Genomic DNA, 22,065 nt, shown 5'->3' with positions numbered 1-22,065 from the left:
TGAAATGTCAATTTCATCTATTTCATCTGGTCAATATTCAGGCAGATTTTTTTTGCTTTATTTACCTGACAGGTGTCTTGGGGATTTTTCTTTTTATATTTTGGCTTGAGCATTCTTTTTTTTTTCCCTTCCCCCGCCCCTCGCCCCCCCCTACACTTTTAGAAGTAGCTTTTTTTTTGTAATTAAATATGGTCAAAGAGCATTTTTATTTTAAAGAAAATAAGGTAACCTCTCTCTCCTTTCACAATTCAATAAAGCAGAAAAATCTTCATTCTAATACCCATAGGACTTAAATGAATATATAATCACAAAAAGATGCCACAATCCTCTTTGGAAGGATTGCTTATCCTGCATAGTCGGGCAGATTAAATTAATAAATCTTAGTGTGATTTAACTTCTATTGGAATAAAGCTATGATATAGTTCTAATTTATATCTAATATCTGAACTTACTTATTTTGTAAATTCATATTACCTCCTGAGACTTGTGACCTCTTTTACGACTTAATGCTTTCCCATTCTTGCAAAGATAGTGGTACTAAAACTTGGCTGTGTTCCATGACAAAACATTTATTTTTTTGATGAAGCAAAACATTTTATGTGGCTATTTAGCTTTTAGTTTTTTATCTGCTTTTTTTCCGTGTAATTCCACATGTTAAATAAGGTTACCAAAAGAGCACTAAAGTACTGGAATCTCAAAAGGCAGAATTTCATTTGTCAATATTTATTTTAAAATATGACTGTACAAAGTCGTCTGTATGCAGAAGGTATGGTCTAGGAAGCTTTTTACAATTCAGCTGAAGTTTTTAGAAGTTATAAGCCTAATATCAGTTTCAGAGGAACCTAAATTTGGTTTATATTACTAAGTATATTTTATAATATATTTAGAACAGAGCACTTATCTATTTAGAGAAGTAGAATTTTGGAATTCTAAAAATACTTTAGAATAAATCTAACTAGGACTTTAGAATTGTACATTTAAATTTAGATTTTAATTTGAGTTAAATTTTAATTTCAGTTTAGAATGGAGACTCTAAATATGTTTATATTATATTCTGGAGTGCCATAGAAAGCCTTGAAAAGAAAACCTCTTAGAAAAAAATATTTTTAAAGATGTAATCCAAAATAAATTATATCAACTCATGTAAAGTGTATCCACTTCAAACTGAATTTTTTTAATATTCTTTTTAATGTACAGCTTTACTCAGTTTAGCTACATTAGTATTTTCTGAGAATTTTAAGCTTCCTAAGAGATAAATAAAAATTCAAATTCACATTAAAATTTATGAAGTGACTTTGAAAAAAATCTCAGCCTTTATGCTAAATTAGAATGATATGAAGAGTCAGGATGTTGTTACTATTTTATTCTATTAACAAAGGTACATGAAAAGTTAAAAGACTAGAGAGCTTATGTTTATTTTTCCAGTGAAAGAGTTAATGTGCCACTTTAAAGCAAAATGCAGCAGCATGTAAGCAACAGCAGTGACGTTATTTGAAATAATATAATGCAGAGCTATTTTATTTTAATGGTTCTGTTATTCATTTTTGACATGAACCGTTTAAAAAGGCAAACTGTACTTTCCTAGCTCAAAGTAAGTGCCCAGACAAAATTTCTCCGTTCAAATAATTGAAACACAAAGGAAAAATACAACAGAAGTCCGGAGTGGCGTATGTTAATTCAGTCAGGGGATACATTTTTCTCCCCATTTAAACAGAGGGAGCAGGAATGTCAAGGGTAAAGTGGTGAAGGGTTAGCATGTTCTTACCATTGTGATGTTTCTGCTGTAATAGCCATGTGGCCTAATTTATCATCTAGTTTTGAGGTTTTGTTTATTTTTCATATACAGGTGGTTCAGAAGAGAACCTCTTTTTTTTTTTTTTTTTCCCCACTGAACTGTCCTGTCCTCCAGACCAAACAAACTGCGCAAAACCTCTTGGTTACAGTCTAGTTTTTTTCTAGGAGACTCAACAAGTGTTTCAAGAAGGAGGGGTGCATTTAAAGCCAAGCCCAGCTTGTTCAGAGAGTTACTATTCAGGAACAGCAACATTCTGCAGACATATCAGTTCCCTTTAAAACAAGTCTGAAGAGAAAGCAGAAGCAAAGATATGAACTGGCAAGTTAAGCTATTCCTACCTTGAGCACGTACAGAGATGTTTTCACAACTTGGGCTGTCAGATTTCTGTTAGCTAATTGGGCTTAAAATAGAGCTGAGAACTAGGTTACTTGGGCATTTGAGTGTAGCTGGAATTCAGATTTTCAGAGTAGTCTGGGTTGCATCTGACGTGACAATCTGTGTGCCTACATACATCACTTTGCCTCTGCTACTGCTTGGAATTATTTTAGTTTGGGCCCGTTAAACATACACTTTTTCCCCCTACCTGGTAGATATTTGTGTAACAGAGAGATTCAAGTCTCTGTAACAGAGAGACTGAACATCATTATTGCCATTCTTTAGCCTAGTCATCAGAGCAGTATTATCTTGCTACTGCAGCTCAAGACAAAACCATAGTGTTCAGTAGTGCTGGTCATTTGGGCATTTTTTTAATGTTACTTGCCTTTAATAATCCAGTAAGTTATTTTAGCTCAGGTGGGCTAGTGTAGGTTATCAGCCCTACAGGGGACTAACAGATATGAATATTTGGATAGGGGACTCTGCCTTTGTGTTGGAATTTCAGGTTTTGGGCTGCACAAGGTCCAGAAGGACTGTGCTTTTCTTTCCTGAATATTTTATAAACTGATCTTTGTGAAAGCCCTGAATTCTCCAAAACTGAAAGTCATTCAATATTTGACCTCACTACAGTGTGCCATATGTGGGAAAACCTTGCTACTGTTTCTTGGGAATGACACATAGAAAGTGAAATTCCCCATTCTGATGACCAAAAACAAAACAAAACAAAACAAAACCTTTTGATTAGAGGGTATATTTGGAAGAGAAAGAGCTCCCATCTCAGTCTGCAGGTCAGTTGGGGGAGCTGCTCTGCAGCTGTCAGCATGGTGGAGAGCTATCAGTGCTGAACCAACAGTGCAGTTTTGGGCAAGATAGCTTGAGGTTAGGCAAGTGTGGTCACTACTGCAGTATCTTATGGGAAAAAAAATCTACCCCAGCACACAGTTTTGCTGCTTGGAATACAAGTCAAGTTCACGTTCCACGTCTTGGATGAACATGCCCTTTCCAGATATCAGTGCTTTAATTTGAGTAGTTCAGTAAAAAGCTAACAGTCTCTGCAGGTCTTTCTTGCATCTAAATGCTGAAATCAGAACCCTGGTTTTAAGATGTTCAATGTTTCCTAAGCCTGAAGGACACAAGAAGGGAAGGTTTCTGTAGTATCAATGAACCTGTCTTCACCTGTGGATAACAAGGGGCCAACAGGAGTCAGAATTAAGGGCTGTGGGGCTCACCTCCTTTGTGTTCATTACAGCATGGTGTGCATCGAAGGAGCGTAAGTGGTGTTGTAACCTCTGTCAACATTTGGTTCTGTCAGAATGCTTTGTGATACTTGTTTGCCTTTACTGGCAGCTAGTGCAGGAAAGAAAACTCTAGTAATACCAACACATTCTGTTTCAATCTTTTCAGAGTGAATTGTTTTCATTTTTGCTCTGAAATATGGTTTCCAGTGTACTTTGTATAATGTGACGTTTTAAACATTTTAAAGTTTGAAACATGGTTGAAGTGATTTTGTCAAAATGAGATCACGATAGTAAACCTAATAAACTTTCTTCATCTCTCTGTTCTTGGTATTTTGCTCTGTCAAGGACTTTAGCACTTTAGAAATTTGTTGCAAAAAAGTAGTGAAGGGTCAGATCTTCAACCCCATCTGAAACACATTACTGTACCTATTTATAATGATTTATGTTCCAGGTATGTGCAGGGGTGGCAGATCTCTGCTTCTTTGGCTCTTTTAGCACTTTATAGAGTTCAGAACCAGATTTGGACCTGATTTGCCTTCCTTTCCCCATCCATTTAGGACCAAAGTCATTAAAGACTGAAGAAACAGGGGCACTTAAAATATATCCCCCAATTCATTAACTCCACAGCATATGGTTTTCCACTCAGCCCACTGGGAGAAGTGTACTTTGTAGCCTAATGCTTAGATGATCCTTCTCTTAAAAAAATATGTTTATTTACTAGATAAGAAACGGTTGGAAAGGCTTCTCTTGAGGTCATTCTCATCAGATTGAACAACTTCCCTGCTCATACATGGATGTTTAAGTTGTAGTTTCAGATCTTAGCCAGATGTGTCAGCTTGGTGTTCATGTATATGTATTTGATGTATATTTAACAGGCAGCTTTAGCACTTTCATTTCTTTACAGAGTTTATAAGGACACTCACATAAGCATGTAGATGAATTTGCTCAGTAATTGTGTTCTAAATTATCTTAATATTGTCTTAGACTATAAAACTACATATGGAAGAAATATATTCCAAGGACAAGCCTAGGAAGCTTGGCTCTTATTTCATATTATCTTTAAAATTCACACCTTTTCTCAACTTTAAATAGAAAATAAGACCTAATAAATATAAAATTAATGTAAATATGTAGATGCTTTGGTTTTCTGGGATTCCACCATGATATTACAATATTGTTACTTCAAGGAATTATTTAATCCTTGAATAAACACAATATGGTACTATTAAAATGAATGTATTTCTCTTTTTAAAACATTCAGTGATGGAGATTACTTCTTAAGAGAGTAAGTCTCCCTACCCCCACCATCCATTCTCCTTGCTTTTGGCCAAGCAATTTCTCAGGAATGTTTCTCTGTTTCTTTTTAGAGAATTCAGGTCCTCCAGGTCAAAAAGGAGATTACAAAGATTTCCCAAGGATAAAACAGTTAAATTGCCATCAGTCTCTAGGGTGGTTAGCTCTGCAGTCTGGTGTTTCTCTCTTTACATTGCTTTTCCTCTGAGAGCGCCTCTAAGACCTGGTAGTTAAAAGTATAAAAACCAATTTAACAAGAACATCCATAATGATAAGTTTTATTGTGCTATATTTCCATGGTTTAACTGTTCTCCAAGTGGTCAAGGGATTTGGAACGTCTAAGTAAATTCTCATTAAGGGAAAAGAGGGCAATAAAATTTTTAATAATGCTGGTGTTACCTTACGGTGAGAGGCACTTGCAGTTAGTGAATATGAATTAAATTCCATTCAAAAGATTTGAGATCCTTTAATTTAATTGATAGTTAGGAACTAAAGCTGTAGATCTCACAATTTTAATTAATTATTATTAATAATAATTGTTATTATCTTAAAACTCATGGTGCCTGGAAGACATGGCATTACAATTACTACACTTAATTCTAAGGGCTTAATTCTGCCTCCTGAACCCAAGGTTTCAGAGGAGAGTACAGCTATCAAGCATTACAGAGCCTCAGGCTGTCCCACTTTGGCTGGAAGGTAGAGCATGCAGATCCCTCCAGTCTCTTCTGTGGGTCGCTAGTGCTGCTAAACTGTAGGATCTCCAGGAGTGCAATTAAGTTGTCTCCTAAATCTGCTCTTTTGGATACCTCGGAGGAGTCAGCTAGAGTTTCTCTTTAGCAAACAAAGAAAGAAAGAAATAAAAATCCTCAAGCAAGTACAAGATACGTAACAGAGAAGTGGGTGATACTGAGAATTGGGTAGCACAAAACAAGAAAGATGTTTATTTTCCCTAAAATATGACCTTTCTATTTGTGCAGTACACAAAGAAACACACGATACCAAGTTTCTAATTCACTCTGAAGACAGCAAGGTCCATGAAAAGTCTGTAGACTTTGTAGCTACTCTGGCATGGTGAATATATAATTTACTGACGTCTGAGGGCTTAGGGAGCAAGAGAAGCATCACTCTCCAGTAGTTGGCATTTCAACCTTGTTTGAGGCTACTGATGAGTCCAGGAAGTGACCAGTTGCACTCCTTTGTCTCAGGGAAGCATGCCATCATCTGCACTGGTGCTAAACCTGGCACCAACTTTCAATAGCTGATATAAATAATAACAATTCCAAAAAGATGCAAAAGTAGCCTGATGCTAAGGGACATTCAATGTGCTACAGGCTGTTAAATTCAGAGTAAACTCTGGTTAATGTAGTAAAAATTGATGCAATAATGTGACTGTGTAATAATGTCACTAATTTCCCTTTGGGCTAAAATTAAGCATGGAAACTGCTTTTTATTCTGACACACTATGTCACCAAAAGACTATGGTAATCCACAGAAAATGAACCAGTATGTGCTCTGGCACCTGCTCTGGCAACAGATTTCAGCCTGCAGAGGACCATGTGTTCGTGATATCAGAAGGTCCAGGCTCCTACAGCTCTTTGAGGTGTCCACAAGAAGACTTCCCCATATATGTTTAAGGAGAGTATATTTGTGGGCATGCACTTGGAGGTGCGAGACTGGGCTCATCCAAGCTACAGACAGAGTTCCACCACTTCAGCTGGAGTTGCGTTTCGAAGAGAAGGCAGCATGAAAATTCTCATCGCAGTGATAATATACTCTAATCAGGCTTAGTTAAACCAATTCTTATTTAATTTATAATCAGCTACATTTTAAAATTTTAAGATAAAATGTTCAAGTTCTCCTTGAAAATAAGATTTTTCTATCAATATTTCTTCTTAGTCCACTTGGATATTTTCTCAAGACTTTTGCCTTCTAATATTCTATAAGAATATCCTTGCAGTTTTCAGTAGCTTATTTCCAGTCTCTTTGAACCTACCTTTACTGTTGAACTCTCAAATTTCCTACATGTATATTCTTAGATATGCAAATTCAGAATACTGAATTTTTTTGCGAGTAGAGTTTTTGAATGTTCTTCTGTACTCTGGTGATTTCACTCCAGTTTATTTGCAAAACGAAGCCTGTTTTCTGAGGTCACTTTGAGTTTCAACTTGAAATGACAGTAAGCTCAATTGTCCCTTTTTTGCTCGTCGTTAAGGAACTTTTAACTAAATTAAGTGTCTTAAAAGATTTGCAGTGCAATAAAAGGTCAAATTGCAAGTGAGTTTCAGACACATTCTCCCTAAAGACAGGGAAGCTGGATGTTTGTTTGTAGGTATGCGAAGCTTAAGTTTCAAGTTATAAATGTTTAGATATTAATGACCTTGGAAAAGAAAATTTCTGTGTCAATTGTGAAGGCTGTTTTAGTTTAATATTTACGTTGCTACTGTGTACTGATGGGATGAATAAGAAGTGTTTCTATTGTACTGCTGTGAAATTTGCAATTTTGCATGAACTGATTTTTGTACTTTGAGCTAGTCATTATTCTATGAAATTACTGTTTCCATCTTTCTTCTACTTCTTTCATGCCCACATTTGGCAGAAAGAGAAGCCTATTGCTGTTGTATAGTCTGATGCTGTGAATGTCCTTTTTATAATTTAATTATATAAATAGCCAAATCTAGTGCATTTTACAGTGTATTTCCTTAAGCAAACTAGATGGAATGCTTTTTAATAACCATATAGCCATTTGATCATTTTTATACTTGCCATTTGAAGACAGTTTGGATATAGATTGATATAGAATTACTTAAAGTACTGCATATAAATTAAACATTAAAAAGGTAGATACAGCCAGACTAAGCAGCTCAATTATAATCTTTGGTTATGCAGTTACTGCCTCAAGGACACTCCATCCATTTCATATCATATGTCCTTCTTTTGAAAGATGATCAGTGGGTTCAAGTAACACTTCAGCATGCAGGAAATTGCATAATTTATAGACTTTTAGAAATGAAAAACAGAAAACTGGTTTTCATAAATTAAATCTCCCTCTCTTTTTTTTCTTTTTTCCTTCTGTCCCCTTGCAGATTGGAACACTGAAGGATTACTACCACTTCTACCATAGTAAAACAATTAAAAGGTCAGTTCTCTCAAGCAGAGGTACCCACAGCTTCATTTCGATGGAACCAAAGGTAAGAAAATCCACCTATGTGTCTGAGGGAAAAGCCTTTGCATTTTTTATAATTTCATACCAGAGGACATTCACCTGAATGGCATATAGCATTACAAGAACCGACACACTATCTGTTCGCTAAGGTTCTGCTTCCCATTAAAATGAAGTGAAGACAATACCATGCTATTAAGTATGTGCTATTCTTGGAACATAAGGACCAACATTATTCGTGGAGGAGTACAGGAATTTTTTTAATGTACTAATCACTGTGCTGTGCTTCTCTGCAAAACCACATGTGTAACATTTATGTCCACATATCTCCTATAAAGCAACCAGCTTTCAGAATGAGGATGAGCAATGTGGAATGGTACAATGTTCAGAGGAAAGTTTCTCTCTTTTTTTTTTTCCCAGTCTTTTTCTGGACTTGTTTGAGGGCTTAAAATAAGAACGTTCTTTTCCACCATCCTTTTGGCAGTTCCTGCTGATCTTAATTTTAAGATCTGTTTGATGCATCATGTCATGTCTTTGGACTATATGATATCATAGGTAACTGTCAACATAATTTAATTACTGATTTATAGTTAAGTATAATATTGTCTTGTATCTGTACCCAAGACACACTTTTGTTTTAATCCTTTCATTTCAGTGGTTAGTAGGTTCGTCACTGACTGTAGAATTGGATTTCCTTTGGTTTTCTTTTAGAACGTGGTATTAGCTTTTTTTATGTTGTGGAGAACGTCGTATTAGCTTTTTTTATGTTGTTCATGTAACCCACTTTCCCAACGAAACCCCAGGTCACTGGTGTTTTTCAGTTGTGATAACAGAGTCAAGCTTTTTTTACGTCCTTGGATGATGACTGCTGTCTGTTTTGAACTTGTCAGGTTTTACCCAACAAGGAATTTGAGAATAAAAGTTATTGGTAAAAGGCAATAAATCATACAGGAATCCTTCTGCAGTCTGGAAAGCCCTATTTAGGGCTGAAGTTCCTCTTGAGGATGGGACATGGCTAGAGAAGTGCACACAAAGTGTGTTCAACCCCATTTTCATAGAGCTGACCTGTTTAACCCTCTAAGAGCAACAGCAGCTCTGCCGAGCAGCATATTTTGGGGATTAGTATGAAAATGGTCAGGGCCCAAACCTTTGTTCCTATGAGTGCTAGGACCACTTTGTAAACAAGTGCTGCACTTAGAATAGGCGATACTGCAAAAGGAAGGAAAAGTGTTCACATCTGCGCCAGGCCACATTCTTTCCTGTGTGCACAAAGGTGAAGCGATTGACACACAAATGCACAAGTTCATAGGTACATACCACCATAAACTTTGGTGTTACACCCAGATTCCAAGTACCCCTTCTGCACCTCTGGCAGCCAGCCCAGACTACTGTGGCCAGAATTGTAGGAGACTCTAAGGCAAAGCATAACAGAAAATCAGAGCCATCATTTATTTTCCGTTGCTTTCCATGTTACACCATTTAGGTCTAATCCCCAGCCTATGCTGCTGCTGGTACAGAATTTCTGCATTTCTGATCATTGTTAAATGTCACTTTAATAATAAGGAGTTCTACTGAGGGTTGTGCAAGGTACTCAACCCTGCTACTGATTCTGTATCTAAAGAGATGCCGATAGTCTAATACCTAGATATGGCAGAAGTGTTTGTGATTGACTTTGTGGCTGCTCCACTGAACCTGGGCTTGGGAATTCTTCTCTGGCTGCAGAGACATGTCAAAATAAATATATGTATTTGTAGAATAAAGGCCAGCTTGTCCTCAGTGTGTATAACATTTAATGACTATTAAAACACCCCGGAAATCAAATTGTATTACATAAGCTGGACCTTTTAAAAACAAAAGGTTTAATCTTATTGGGCCAGTACTATATGCTATTATATTTATGAGTGTGACTGTATCTAATGCCAATATTTGCAGCAGATTAGATGACATGTGTATTTGTGAACAAAGGAACACTGAGGATTGTTTACTTTTAAAATCATTTAGTGGTAGTTTACTTAATGCTTAAAATGCTCTCCATATAACATGCACACACGACTGACTTGATCTGTGCTTGCTTCAGATGTGGATCACTAATTTGCTGCTTTATGAAATTCTAAATTATGACATTTTTAGTAAGTGTTAATTCATTATGTAAATAACCTGCATATAATGGAAGAACAGTTATGAAATCTGGTATTTCTAAACTACTTGTGTGAATAGTGTTTGATTTCACTGTGTGGATGCACAGGGAAAGATATATAGGTACTTTAAAACCTTGCTGTTGTGGACTTGAGTTAATGAATTGCTTTGAAGATCTTTGATGATTTATTTTCTTCTGGAAAAACCTCTTGACACTGTTATAAACAATATTAATAGATACAACAGGAAACATAAACTGAAGACATGTGGATTACACATTTTGACAATTTTTTCAACATTAGATAAATATTACCTTGTATTTAGATGAAAAGTTAAAGGGTATGCAGTGTAACTCAATTTTATTTATTAGCATCCATATCCTTGCATAGCAATGCTGTGTGGTGTCATTTAGAAATGATATTAATTAAGTAGTTTTAGGAAAAGATGCCCAAATGAGGTGTTAATATCCCTAACATAGATTGGCATGTAGAAAATTTGAAACACAGCCTTATCTACAGCATCTTTTCTAGATCTGTGTGTGTCTCCTGTGTGTTGATGGAAAAACAAAGAAGTGAGAGAAGTTTGTGGATTCAAAGCACAGATTAGTGCTATGCACCAAAGCTAAGCTTTGAATGTAATCTATCACAGAGGTGTCTGGTCTCTCCAGCTGATGTGCTGCTTGTGGTTGGCCTTTGGCAGGGGTCAATGAAAGCCCTATGCCATGGATCAAGAGCCTTTTTAGCTCCATGGAGTTAGCTCAGCAGAGTTATTTTCATGATGCTGCAGTGCATGAAACAATGGTAGCAGGAGTAAAAAGCAAGTGGAAAGAGGGACAGAATCAGTCCATAGCTGAGAGGTATCATTAAGCTCAATTCAGCCGTTAAATGGTTGAACGTATTGCTGGTAGGCCCTCTATTGAGATCAGACTATTACAGCACTTCCAGAGCTGGGAATAAAAAGCTGTGATACACCTCTGAGTTTGCTGCAGCGGTGACATGAAGAGTCACAAGGTGGAAAAGACTGCAAAGAATGGTTGCAACCTCAGTCTGTAGGTCAGACCCTACATCAATAGAAAACATAAGGAAAATCATGTGGAGCTTTTCTATCACCGAAGAGATGCAGTTCCAATGAAATGTCAGAGTTGAAGCACCTACACATGACAATAATACATAGAAGTTAAATGGACAGTATAGATGAGAAAGGTGTCTTTATATGCTGAACTATGGCATGAGATGAAGAGTTTGTAGTGAAGGGCTGTGATAATGAAATTTGTGACTCATATGTTGAGATATATCTCATGGAATCAAGTAGCATAAATTGCAATGCAATAATATTAGAAGAACACAGCTTTAAAGGTAATAAAAGGCAGTTTTAAGATTGATAATATCTTCAAATTGATGTACATACTAACCAAAGTTTGTTCTATTTTACTTATAAGGTCCCCAGTGCTCTGCATCACAATGGAGATCTGATAAAGACATGTGGCCCATAGCAATGCTCAAAAAAGTAGAATTAATAATTTAAGTTGCTGTAAAGTGTCACATTTAGTAACAGAGAAGACATTTTAGTCATTGTTTATCAATCTCAACCTTTTAAATTTTGATTAATTTCAGGAAGGTTCATTCGGGGTTTGAACTCCTAGTTGATGTGTCATGTTCACTCATCTTTTAGAGATACCAAGATTTCCAGTCTCATTTCCACTGAAATAAGAAGTAAAGCTACCTAATTTCAGCAAAATACCCTGCTTGACCAGGGTTTTGTGGAAATGTGATGCCTTGGTCACCTCTGCTCCACGATTAGAATATCTGGGGAAACATTACTGTAGATATTTGCATTTTGCCCAGCCTCATCCAACCAGACACAGAGCAGATCTGTATGACCTGGTGATACAAAAGTGTTAGTACTGTGTGTGTATGTGGAGGGGATTCTTATCTTTTACATAACAAACTGAACAGAACCGTAGGCAGCAACATGTAAAATGTTGACAGGCATATCTTTGGTGAGACAACACCAAATGATCTGGGCTGTCTTCAGAGGACAGGAATGTATCCTGTCCTTATTACTGGTAGGACATTGTGGATGTTCATGAGAGGGCAGAGAGGAACAGAACTGTAGTAGCCATAAGTAAATGTTTCACCATGTTGCTATGTAGTTACAGCAGTTCATATGGCTAAACAATATCCTGGGTTGATATGAGAGAGAGCTATCTAAAGATTGGGGGAAGAGATGGATTTCACAACAAGGGGTTGGTCTTGCTTTGGCAAGGAGTGTGCCACTACTTGTGGAGTGTGCCTTTAGGAAACATGTGTTTAATTACTCTGGATCAGACTGTTCATTGCAAATAGAGAGGAGGGTTAAAATTTTCAGTGCTAAGAAAATCATAATCAAGTTGTTTTTTCAAATTATTAATGAATTCAATTGTTCCAGGATTGCAGTATGAGGTTAAGTAAGGAGAAGATAAATCTTTAAAAAATTTGTATTTAAGGTAGGGAGCACAAAATTCAGCAGAAATTAAGAATGTTATTACAATACTAAAACATCAGGCTTCTAAAAGCCAGCATCATGGACTTACTGCTTAGAGAAATTCAAATGACAATGTTGTTGTGGGTAAGGCTGTGTTTCACATTGGCAGTGCAACATATCATTTTGTTAAACCTCATTAGTGAACAGAAGGATTTTGTTAGCCAAATGGAACAACACAACAGTTAAACACTGGGACCAAGTGAGTTACTGATATCTGCCTGGGTAGCCATAATCTGCAGAAGCACTTGGAGGACAAAGAATCAATACTGCCCTGCTTGGTTGCAAAATAATAGGAACCATCATGCTGTTTTCCATGCTCAGAGTTTGACTGGGGGGTTAAGTTAGTTATTAAGTAATGCGACGTTTACCATGGTAGACCCTTTATTTAATTGACTCAGAAAGCGTCCACATGAGCAATCCTTCCATCTTTAGTTTAGACAAAATCAAGAATCAGACTTGCTATTTCTAAGGCTTCTGTTGCTGGGTGAGTTAGAACATGAACTGAATCACAATGTATGAGAGGGCATAGCAACATCTCCCTTTAGAAACTGCCTCCAGAGTGTTAAAAAGTTTCATGTAAACATGAGCAAATAGTCCTACAACTTAGATCTTTTTTCAGGGCTTTTTGAGATATGAAGTTGCTGTTCACTGACAAAGAACTGCATTAGAACCTGCTGTAATTAGTATTGTTCTAACTGCTCGTTGTGGTGTTGTAAAGCTTGCACAAGGGGGTGAGTACTGTTTTTACTTGACAGTGATAGAAATCAGTACTTATAGGGGTGCCTGATATATTACTAGTTTTAGCTTAAACCACATTCTTCATCAGCAAAAATCCCTGAGAAGTCTATGTTGCTTCAGCAGGAATCAAGAATAATTTTACCATGCTAAGGCTGCATCAGACTTATGTTCATTTGTAATTCAGTATGGACTAGATTGCTGTTCACAATATACCTAGACCTAGATGAAAACCACAGTGATAAGCCCCAGTGAGTAGAGGAACAACAGAGTGGAATTGCAGCTGCATTTTGTAGCAGGTTTCTCCCTTGTCTGCACCAAACCAATACCTGAAACACTTGAGAAGGCAGGGTGAAATGTCTAATTGTTCTGAGGAATGGCAACCTAAAATTTGGTGTTCGTTTTTTAGCACATGGAACAATGTTTGGTCTGTGCATGATACAAAAGCAGCTGTACTGGTTTTGGCTGGGATAGAGTTAATTTTCTTCATAGTATAATAGGTAGCATGAGGCTCTGTTTTGGATTTGTGCTGCAAACAGTGTTGATAACACTGGGACGTTTTAGTTATTGCTGGGCAGAGCTGACACAGAGTCAAGGCCTTTTCTGCTTCTCCTACCACCCTGTCAGTGAGTGGGCTGGGGGTGCACAAGAAGTTGGGAGGGGACACGGCTGGGACAGCTGACCCCAACTGACCAAAGGGATACTCCATACCATATGGTGTCATGCTCAGCATGCTTTGCTTGCATGTGCGGCTTTTGCTTTATGTATTAAACTGCATGAGTTTTCTCACTTTTACCCTTCTGATTCTCTCCCCACCCCACCAGGAGGAAGTGAGCAAGTGGCTGTGTAGGGTTTGGTTTCTGGCTGGGGTTAAACCACAACATCAGCTCAAAGCTGAACCTTGGTTGACCATAACCTGAAGATGAAAGGCTTAATCCAGAGCATGTCCAGACTGAATCATTTGAATATACATAGCCTTCCCCTTGTACAGAACTGGCCAAATGCAATGCTGCTGTAACAGGAGATAATGGTTCTTCAGTCAGCAAAATTTGTCATGTAACAGTAATCTCTTTTCATTTATCTACAGTAGGTAGAAATATTTAATGATGTTAATTGTAACACTAATGGGACTGAGGTTTATTTGTGAAGAATAAAAGCTTTGTTAATGTCCAATTCTATTGCTATATTAATGAGATAGCTGACTTTTCTATTAGTACTTAAAGAAACAACCAAAAAACAATTGCTGAAGCTTCCTAGTGGAATTACCTTTTGATGTTTTCTACTAAGAGCAGAAAAATGGCCGTTAGGAATTCAGTGTGATTAATTTTAGAAAATATAAATGTCCACTGTCAGGGAATGTTTCTTGAAATAAGTTATTGTGTTTGATTACCTACACTTATATATCCATTTCATCTTTATTATCCCAGTTGTTAGTGCCTGCCTCAAAGAGTTTTTGTCCCCTTGATATTGCTAATTGTGTATGCATTAAAAATAAATATTAGATTTTAGAACATTACAATTTTCTGCTCACTGAGTCATTTTACAGAACTGCTTGACAATGACAATCTCACCGTTAACTTTCAGGCAGGAATTGGAGATTAGTCAAGAGGTTTTAACTGGCTCACTTCCTAATTAGTGTAACAAATGGTTTGAGGAATGAAAAAGACATTATTCAGCAGAATTATGTTGCTATATTCATATCATTATTTTCTTAAACTGGTAGTGATATGGGCAGGGAAATGGAAAGACCACAGGATGGCAAGGAGTTGGGTCAAGATTTTGACCAGTGGTATGCTTTTTAAAAACTTCAGTGCTCCACCATTTTTATTAATAGCAAGTTATTACAACATAACAGAAGCCCAGTGTCAGACCAGGTGTCAAGTATCCCATTCCATCACTCAACAGTTTATAGGGATTATGGTAGAACAGTTATTATGGTCTCCAGGTTTCATGGTCAATGAGAAAGAAGTTGGCTGACTCTAGAGAGACAGGCAAGGACTCATCCATCTCTCAGATAAGTAGCTAAACTCTTCTGAGACAAGAATATTCAAAATGAGGCAGATTGGATGGGTCTCTTGAGTTTGATATATCTGGAGTGTTCTGGTTTTGAAGAGCCAAAAGCAAAAGACCCTACATATATGCAATAGCCTGGGGCTTTGCAAGGGACCCACTCTACCGAGAAAACAAAAAGAAAAAAAAAGGTAACCCATTCTCAATTTTACAGATCAACTTGTGTCTTGAACAGAATAAATCTCAAAGACTTCAAAAAATTAGCTGGATTGTAGCTGGATTTTATCTTAGAGCTGTTAAAAAATGGTGGATTTTTCTTTTGACAAATCATGTTCTTTGACCTCTCTGCACCAGGTCAATCTGGGGCTCATGCCAAGCAGGACTCCTTGGCTTTTGTTTCACAGCATGTGTTCTGCAGTTAAAATACATTCTGTTTACAGTAAACACACCGAGTAAGAGGTTAGGATCAGTCGCAATATTTGTGAGCGTAGTCTAAATCTTGTCACAGATATTTGTTTAGGAACACTCAAAAATACATATAAATGTTTTTTAGGAATGGTTGAGAGAACGTCCTTCAGAGGATACTTATACTGCAGAGGGAACAAATATTTCTGAAAGTGAGTGTTACACAGTGCTAATATATTCACAATATAAGACTTCAGATTAAAAAAGTAACATACCTCTTAAATGTATTGAATTTGAGGACAAATTAGGGAAAATACTTTTGTACATGTTTTCCCTTCGCTGTCACTAATAGAAGCTCAACAAAAAACTGTATTTAGGTATCTTAAAGCCTAAATCTAACCTATTAATGATCGTAATTTTCTTGTGCAGACAGATCTTTATTGGAGCTTGTATGGGAATATAGCGGAAGACTTGGTGAAGAGGTTGGTTAAATGTAAATACGCTCAAGTGACTTGCAGCTGTCTGTAGAAAAAGCACATACATCACACTTATTGTTTTACTGATCCTGTGTGCTTGATGAGTAGAACCTCTGTGTTAGATAACACAGGCCTGTGAGAATCTCTAGGCACCTTATCACTATGTCTGAGATTCCCACTTTGTTGTGAGAAAGAGCGGGAGGCTGCACCTGCCTGAAGCCTTGAAATACAGGTGAGCTCAGCATGCCCAGGGATCTTCCAGCAGGGCTGAACTGACCAGCGCCTGCGTCCCCGCTGGTGTCACCTCTGCCTGGGAGCTCAGGTGCGACTTCGGAGATCCCCCAGTAGAGACGTAACTGAAATAAAACTCGCTCTTTGCAATGCATTCGTGGCCTCTGGCTCTTCTTGCGATGTGCTTGTGTATGTGTACACAGAGCTGCAACGCTAATCCCAGCAAAGGATAATCCCAGCAAATTTAACATTGGCTTTAGCATTTGTCATCTTACTTTAGAAAATGAAAGTGCTTAGAATATAAATAATTAGTTGTGAATACTTGTCTTGGTTTCTACCTTATATTCTTTCAGTATTAGAATATTTCAAGATATCTTAATTGCAAAGTTGACTGTACATTAATGAAATAACAAAAACAGAGAGGAAAAAACCTTTGTCCACCCATTGTTGCATCAGAGGACACTTCAGCGTCACAACCATGAAGGTAAATGTTGGAGAAGTTATTTTGGCAGCATGTACTCCAGTATGGTGCAGCATGCTATGGGAATCTTCAGCTGGCAATTGATTTGAGCAGGGACTAGTCGAGATTCTTGCCACTTTTGCTGAGTGTAAAAGGTATTTGTGCCATGCTGTGTGGCTAACTTAATTAGGCATCGTTAGGTTCACCTTGTGTACCTTGAGCTATCTAAATGCTCTCTAAAATATTTCCATTCTGGCATAAGAATTTTTTAGCATCTCTCTGTCAGAATTTCTAAACATGTGGCTGTTGATTTCTTGCTTCGATGGTACATCTGCCTGGCTTTCCCCATGCAAGGTGTGAGTGTTCATCCTGATTCGAAGTGAGACCATTGATTAGAGACATAGAATGCAGATGTAGCCAGATCAAACAGGCTTCTGCAGCTTTCTTTTGTAGGTGGAAATGCTACATTAAAAAAAAAAAAAAAAAAAGCCTAAAAAGGAAAAGAGTGTTACATTTCTCTCACAGTTCAGGAGCTACTAAAGGATTTTGATCAGCCTTAATAATGACAAAAGCATTTTAGGTAAATCTATGGGTGGGAATTTAAAACCTGTAAGATGACTATTTCATCATAGCACTTATAAACAAGCGAAAGCAGAGACCTATCAGGGAAACCGCTTGGCCATCCTTAGCCCAGGGATGCTAGTAAGTGTTAATAACATTTTAGTTTCTTTACAATTCAAGTAAAACAGTACGTGCTTCTGTGGTTTTTATCAGCAAAGTGCGTGTATAGGTGAAAAATGATAGGGTGCCAACATGTTTAAAAAAAAGGTAAGGTAAATTAGTCTTTTTGTTGCTAATCTGTGTTCTAAGAGCTTGCCAGGGAAGACAGCAGCTCTGACAGCTGCAATGGTCTCATGTTATACTAAGTGTACTTTTGCTATCATTAGAGTCAGTTTGCATTGCTAGTGGCAGATAGCACATTGCTGTTTTGGCTACTGGGCTGTAAAATTACTGGATATCAGAAAGCGGAGGAAGGGGAGAGATCCTAGTTTTGAACCAGGTAAAGATACACCATTCTGGAGGAAGCTGATCCTGCAGGGCCAAATGCCAGAATATCAGGAGAGAGATGAGGAGATAGAGATTGAAAGAAAACACATTTTGGAAAGGAGCATCTCAGAGCAGACTGTCTAGAAATGTGACAGAACAGCTTCTACACACCATTTCCTGAGGCGATCCAGCTTCATCTGATACTGATGATATTGGTTATAGTGCAGGGTATTAATAGAAAAATGGATTAAACGTCTCTGTACACCCCCAGCCCCCACCCCCTCGCCCCCCCTTGCTTTTAGAAAACTTCCTGGCAGCAACATGTGTTCTGGATGTAATGTGTCAAAATTTTCATGCATCTCTCTGCCTGCTTCCGAGAAGCAAGGCAATTATGTTTAATTCTAGTAGTTGCTATCTCAGCTAGCTAGTCTAAATGGTAAACAGCAAAAAATCATGATACTCAGATAATTTGTCATATCTAGCATTATTAACAGGTAGTTAAAGTCAAGGGCAGAGAGCTGCAAAAATATCCCTCCTCAAAACAAAAGAATCTTTCCCCTGCCCAGGCTGTTGTGTGCAAGAACTTCCTTTCTTTTAGGTTCATTTGAATAAGTCAGTGTCACTGGGAAGCCACTAATTTTTCTTGGCTGATCTGTTTCACTCTAGCAGATCCCTACCATCCTTTGAGCTGCAGGTTTTAACAGCTCCGAGGAGGTGCAAAGCAGCTGTGCCTGTTCACAGCTGGGCTGCTTGAATGTGTGTGGCCTTCTCTCCTTTGTGGTTCTGCCACCCTACCTGTGAAATGGTGACAACACTGACAGCTGGATAAAAAGTTCTGTAAATGGCAAATGCACAGCAAGTACTATGTGTTTTATTCTGTGGACGTGTATTTCTCTTGGTGTCACACTGAGCATTTTATGAATACAAACAAGATTTCAGTAAAATAAAACAGTCTTTCTAAATCCTTTCTTGTATAATCCACTTAAAGCAGTCATATCCATTGGTGTGTTGACTGTTGCCTACATAAGCTGTGTTTAACCTAGATTATTGTTTGAAATTTTTTTTTGTCCTTTTTTGAGGGGCAGTAAATGCTGTCACTCCCATTGATGCTGAAGTTTTAAATAAATGTGAAGGCTAGAATATGGGTTTATCTTTGCTTTTGTAAAGGATCCAAATTAAAAAGTTCTTTTTAAGTATATTTACCAAAGTCAGAGTCAATCCACCGTTGTTATAACAACTTTGTGTGACCATATAATGAAATTAGAATTTCTGAATTCTGAACAGTTTTCTGTTTTCCAGTGTGTTCCTAAGGAACTGTTTCTCCAAAATACAGTTTCCAAATAGACTCATGGTCTTTAAGATCAAAAGGAAACATTGTGGTCATCCAGGCGAACCATCTTTGACCAGATGTCTTACAGCTCACCAGACATAATTTCTATTTGAAGCAGAGAGTAGCTTTTAGAAATCTTCCCATTTTAATTAAAACACTGCCAGCAATGGAGAGTTTCCAAAAGTTTTTAGGATGTTCTATTTTTGTTTTATCTGAGGCTATCTAGCTTAAATGTCTAGCCTTTTTCCATTGCTATAACTGTCTGTGAGTTTGAAGAATGCTTCTCTATAGCAGTTGGATGACCTGTGTATGTGTTTGGACACTGTGAACTAAATGCCCATAAATTTCTGTTTCCTCAGCTAGGAGCACCTCCTAGAACCGCTTTCTTGTGGACCTGCTTTTCTCTTCTTTTCAGAATTTTTGGGCTTCTTTTCTGGGTCTCTGCTGTGTCAGCATGCTTCCCTTGTCCTGTATGCAGGAAGCTAGCTGTGAGATTTGCAACTCTGGTCAGTGCAGAAAAACTTGGTAAACTTGCTTGTCATTTTATGAGCCTAAATGCACTTTGATGAAGTAGTCTGAAGAAGGCATTTATGAAATTTAATACTGTCATATTTGTGAGCAACTGAGATTTCTTACCTTCTCTTTTGACTTTCACACTCTCCTGACAAATAGTGGGAATGCAGCCAGGTGGTTTAAAACAGTTGTATGATGATAATACATGGGTTGTTAATCCACCAGAGTCCAGTTTTGTCTTTCAGTCCTTCCTATCAGCAGGTAAAGGAAGTGGACAGATGAATAAATATATAATAATCGTACTAATAGAAAAGTATATGAAAACCATTACAAGTTTTGAAGCTCCTAAAATGTCTTCCCTGGCATGAGCAGACATCTTCTGTAGCACATCCCAGATTATATCAAACAAAGTTTATGTTTGTTTACTTCAGAAGATACATGTTTGCACATTTGAAGATTGTCTTGGTCAGAAGACAAAAGGTTTTATTGGTACAGAGAGTATTCATAGCCTGTAATCACATAAAGAACCAAATTTATATTAGGCCATTTTAAAGTCCTTTTATCCCAACAGAAGATGAAGTAGAAATACCTTATAAAGATTGCTATTGAATTACATGAACATATATAACAAAAGTTTTGGCAAGACTGTAGAGACCACACTGCAACCTCATAAGTGGTCTTATTGGAGACAGAAAAACTTTAGTATGCCCAGCTGAAATGTCTATCCTATAAATGATAGCCATGGAAATAGCACTCTTTATATTCTTTTTCTCAACGTATAATATGAAGAGTGTTGTGAATTTTGAGCACAGAGAAATGAATCCACAACTAACTGACTGTTATTGGTACGTTTCTAATGTCAGAATGTGCACAGGGACCATCCCAGAGTTGCAAAGCTGAGATGTTGTCCTTGTTTCAGCCCAGGCTTTAAAATAAATAAAAGCAGTAACCAGAAGGTTCATTAATCAAGCATCACTCCAGCTTTTACGTGGTCTGACTTGCTGAAATTGAGAGATACCACCTCGCTGGAAGCACTGTCAGCAATTTCTGAGGTGTGGGAATAGTACTTCAGTTGAAAAAAACATTTGCTTTTCTTCAGCCTACTGAATGCAGGAAAAGAAACTTCAGTCCTTTTTCATTTGCCTGGGAAGCTGGACTGCAATGTCTCTTCTGGCTGGTTGTATGTGTCTTCCACAGGTAGTAAGTCTTTCAGATGGTGGTGATGATGATGTTTAATAGCTACAGAAATCAATATTTTAATAGCAGCAAACTTCACTGACAGCTGCAAGGCTGGAGTTTAGGATAGAAAGAGGTACTCTGGTGCTTGGGTCACAGGCTGAGGAAAAGCAAGATTAAACCAGCAATGATTTGAAAGGACAAAGGATGTTTCTGTTTTCTGTTTTTATTTGTTTGCTTGTTTGTTTTCAATAGAGCTTGTACCAGAGGAGATAATGTTAAGATTCTTCTCTCTTGATTTGAAGTGATAGATCAGAGACAAACATGCTTATCATGAAAGAAATAGGAGTATTTATAAATTTGTGCTACAAATGCATCTGAAATGCTAAAGAACTAGTGAAATAGGTGGTGTAAAATATGTTACTGATACTTCCATAAAGAGCAAAACCCAATTATTTTTGAGATTTCAAACCTCTAAAACTGAAGCTTGATATAAGCACTTTGGATCAATTCTGAATTTTCAATACCTACTTCTAAGTATATGAAAACAGGGTAGGTTTGGAAAAAAAATATTGATCCTTATTTATGATTAAGGATATTCTGAACAGTAGCGACACACATCCAGTCACAAAAACCCAAATAGGATCAACTTTTCCTGTGGTTTAAAGTACTCTGATCAGAAAACTGCTTGATTTTATATTTAGTACATGGTTTGTGACTGATTTTTTCCATGGTAGATTTATGTCAAAGATTTCCTTGTTGGCAAAGCATCATTAAGCAAAAGTGCTGGAAATACACTGAATAGTAGGTGGTAATTTCTTCCTTTGTAGAGATGAACAATATTGTGTAAGGACAATTTCAAGGAGTTTTCATTGATGAAGAGACTACTCAGGAGAAGTATTTGTTTTGGCAAGACCAGTATATCACAGTTGGATATTATATGTAATTTCGTTATGGAATACTTTTACTGTCTCTCTGTTTCTCAGTGGATTTGCTGAACTGTTGTGGATGTCTATGGTAGTAGAAGCCAGGGCAAACCCTTGACTGAATCAACACCTTTGGAATTACACTGGTATTTTTGACATTTGAATTTGATCCCATGGGAGAGATTTATCTTCCTAAGAAGTCATTTAGTAAATGATTTAAGGCCATCTTAAATTAG

General features: G+C 37.3%; 1 protein-coding gene across 1 annotated transcript in view; it reads left to right on the top strand.

The window, feature by feature from the left end:
- The window catches only part of PCSK5 (proprotein convertase subtilisin/kexin type 5), a 193,029-nt gene that overhangs the window by 17,342 nt on the left and 153,622 nt on the right, over positions 1-22,065 (top strand). Inside the window, exon 2 of the mRNA XM_082075872.1 lies at positions 7,785-7,889. Coding sequence (XP_081931998.1) covers positions 7,785-7,889 — 105 coding nt within the window. The remainder of the gene's footprint in view (positions 1-7,784; positions 7,890-22,065) is intronic.

The sequence above is a fragment of the Streptopelia decaocto genome (genome assembly GCF_964273445.1).
Source record: "Streptopelia decaocto genome assembly, chromosome: Z".
NCBI classification, from domain to species: Eukaryota; Metazoa; Chordata; class Aves; order Columbiformes; family Columbidae; genus Streptopelia; species Streptopelia decaocto.
Note: the sequence above shows the minus strand (reverse complement) of the source record. Positions and strands in the feature narration are given on the sequence as shown.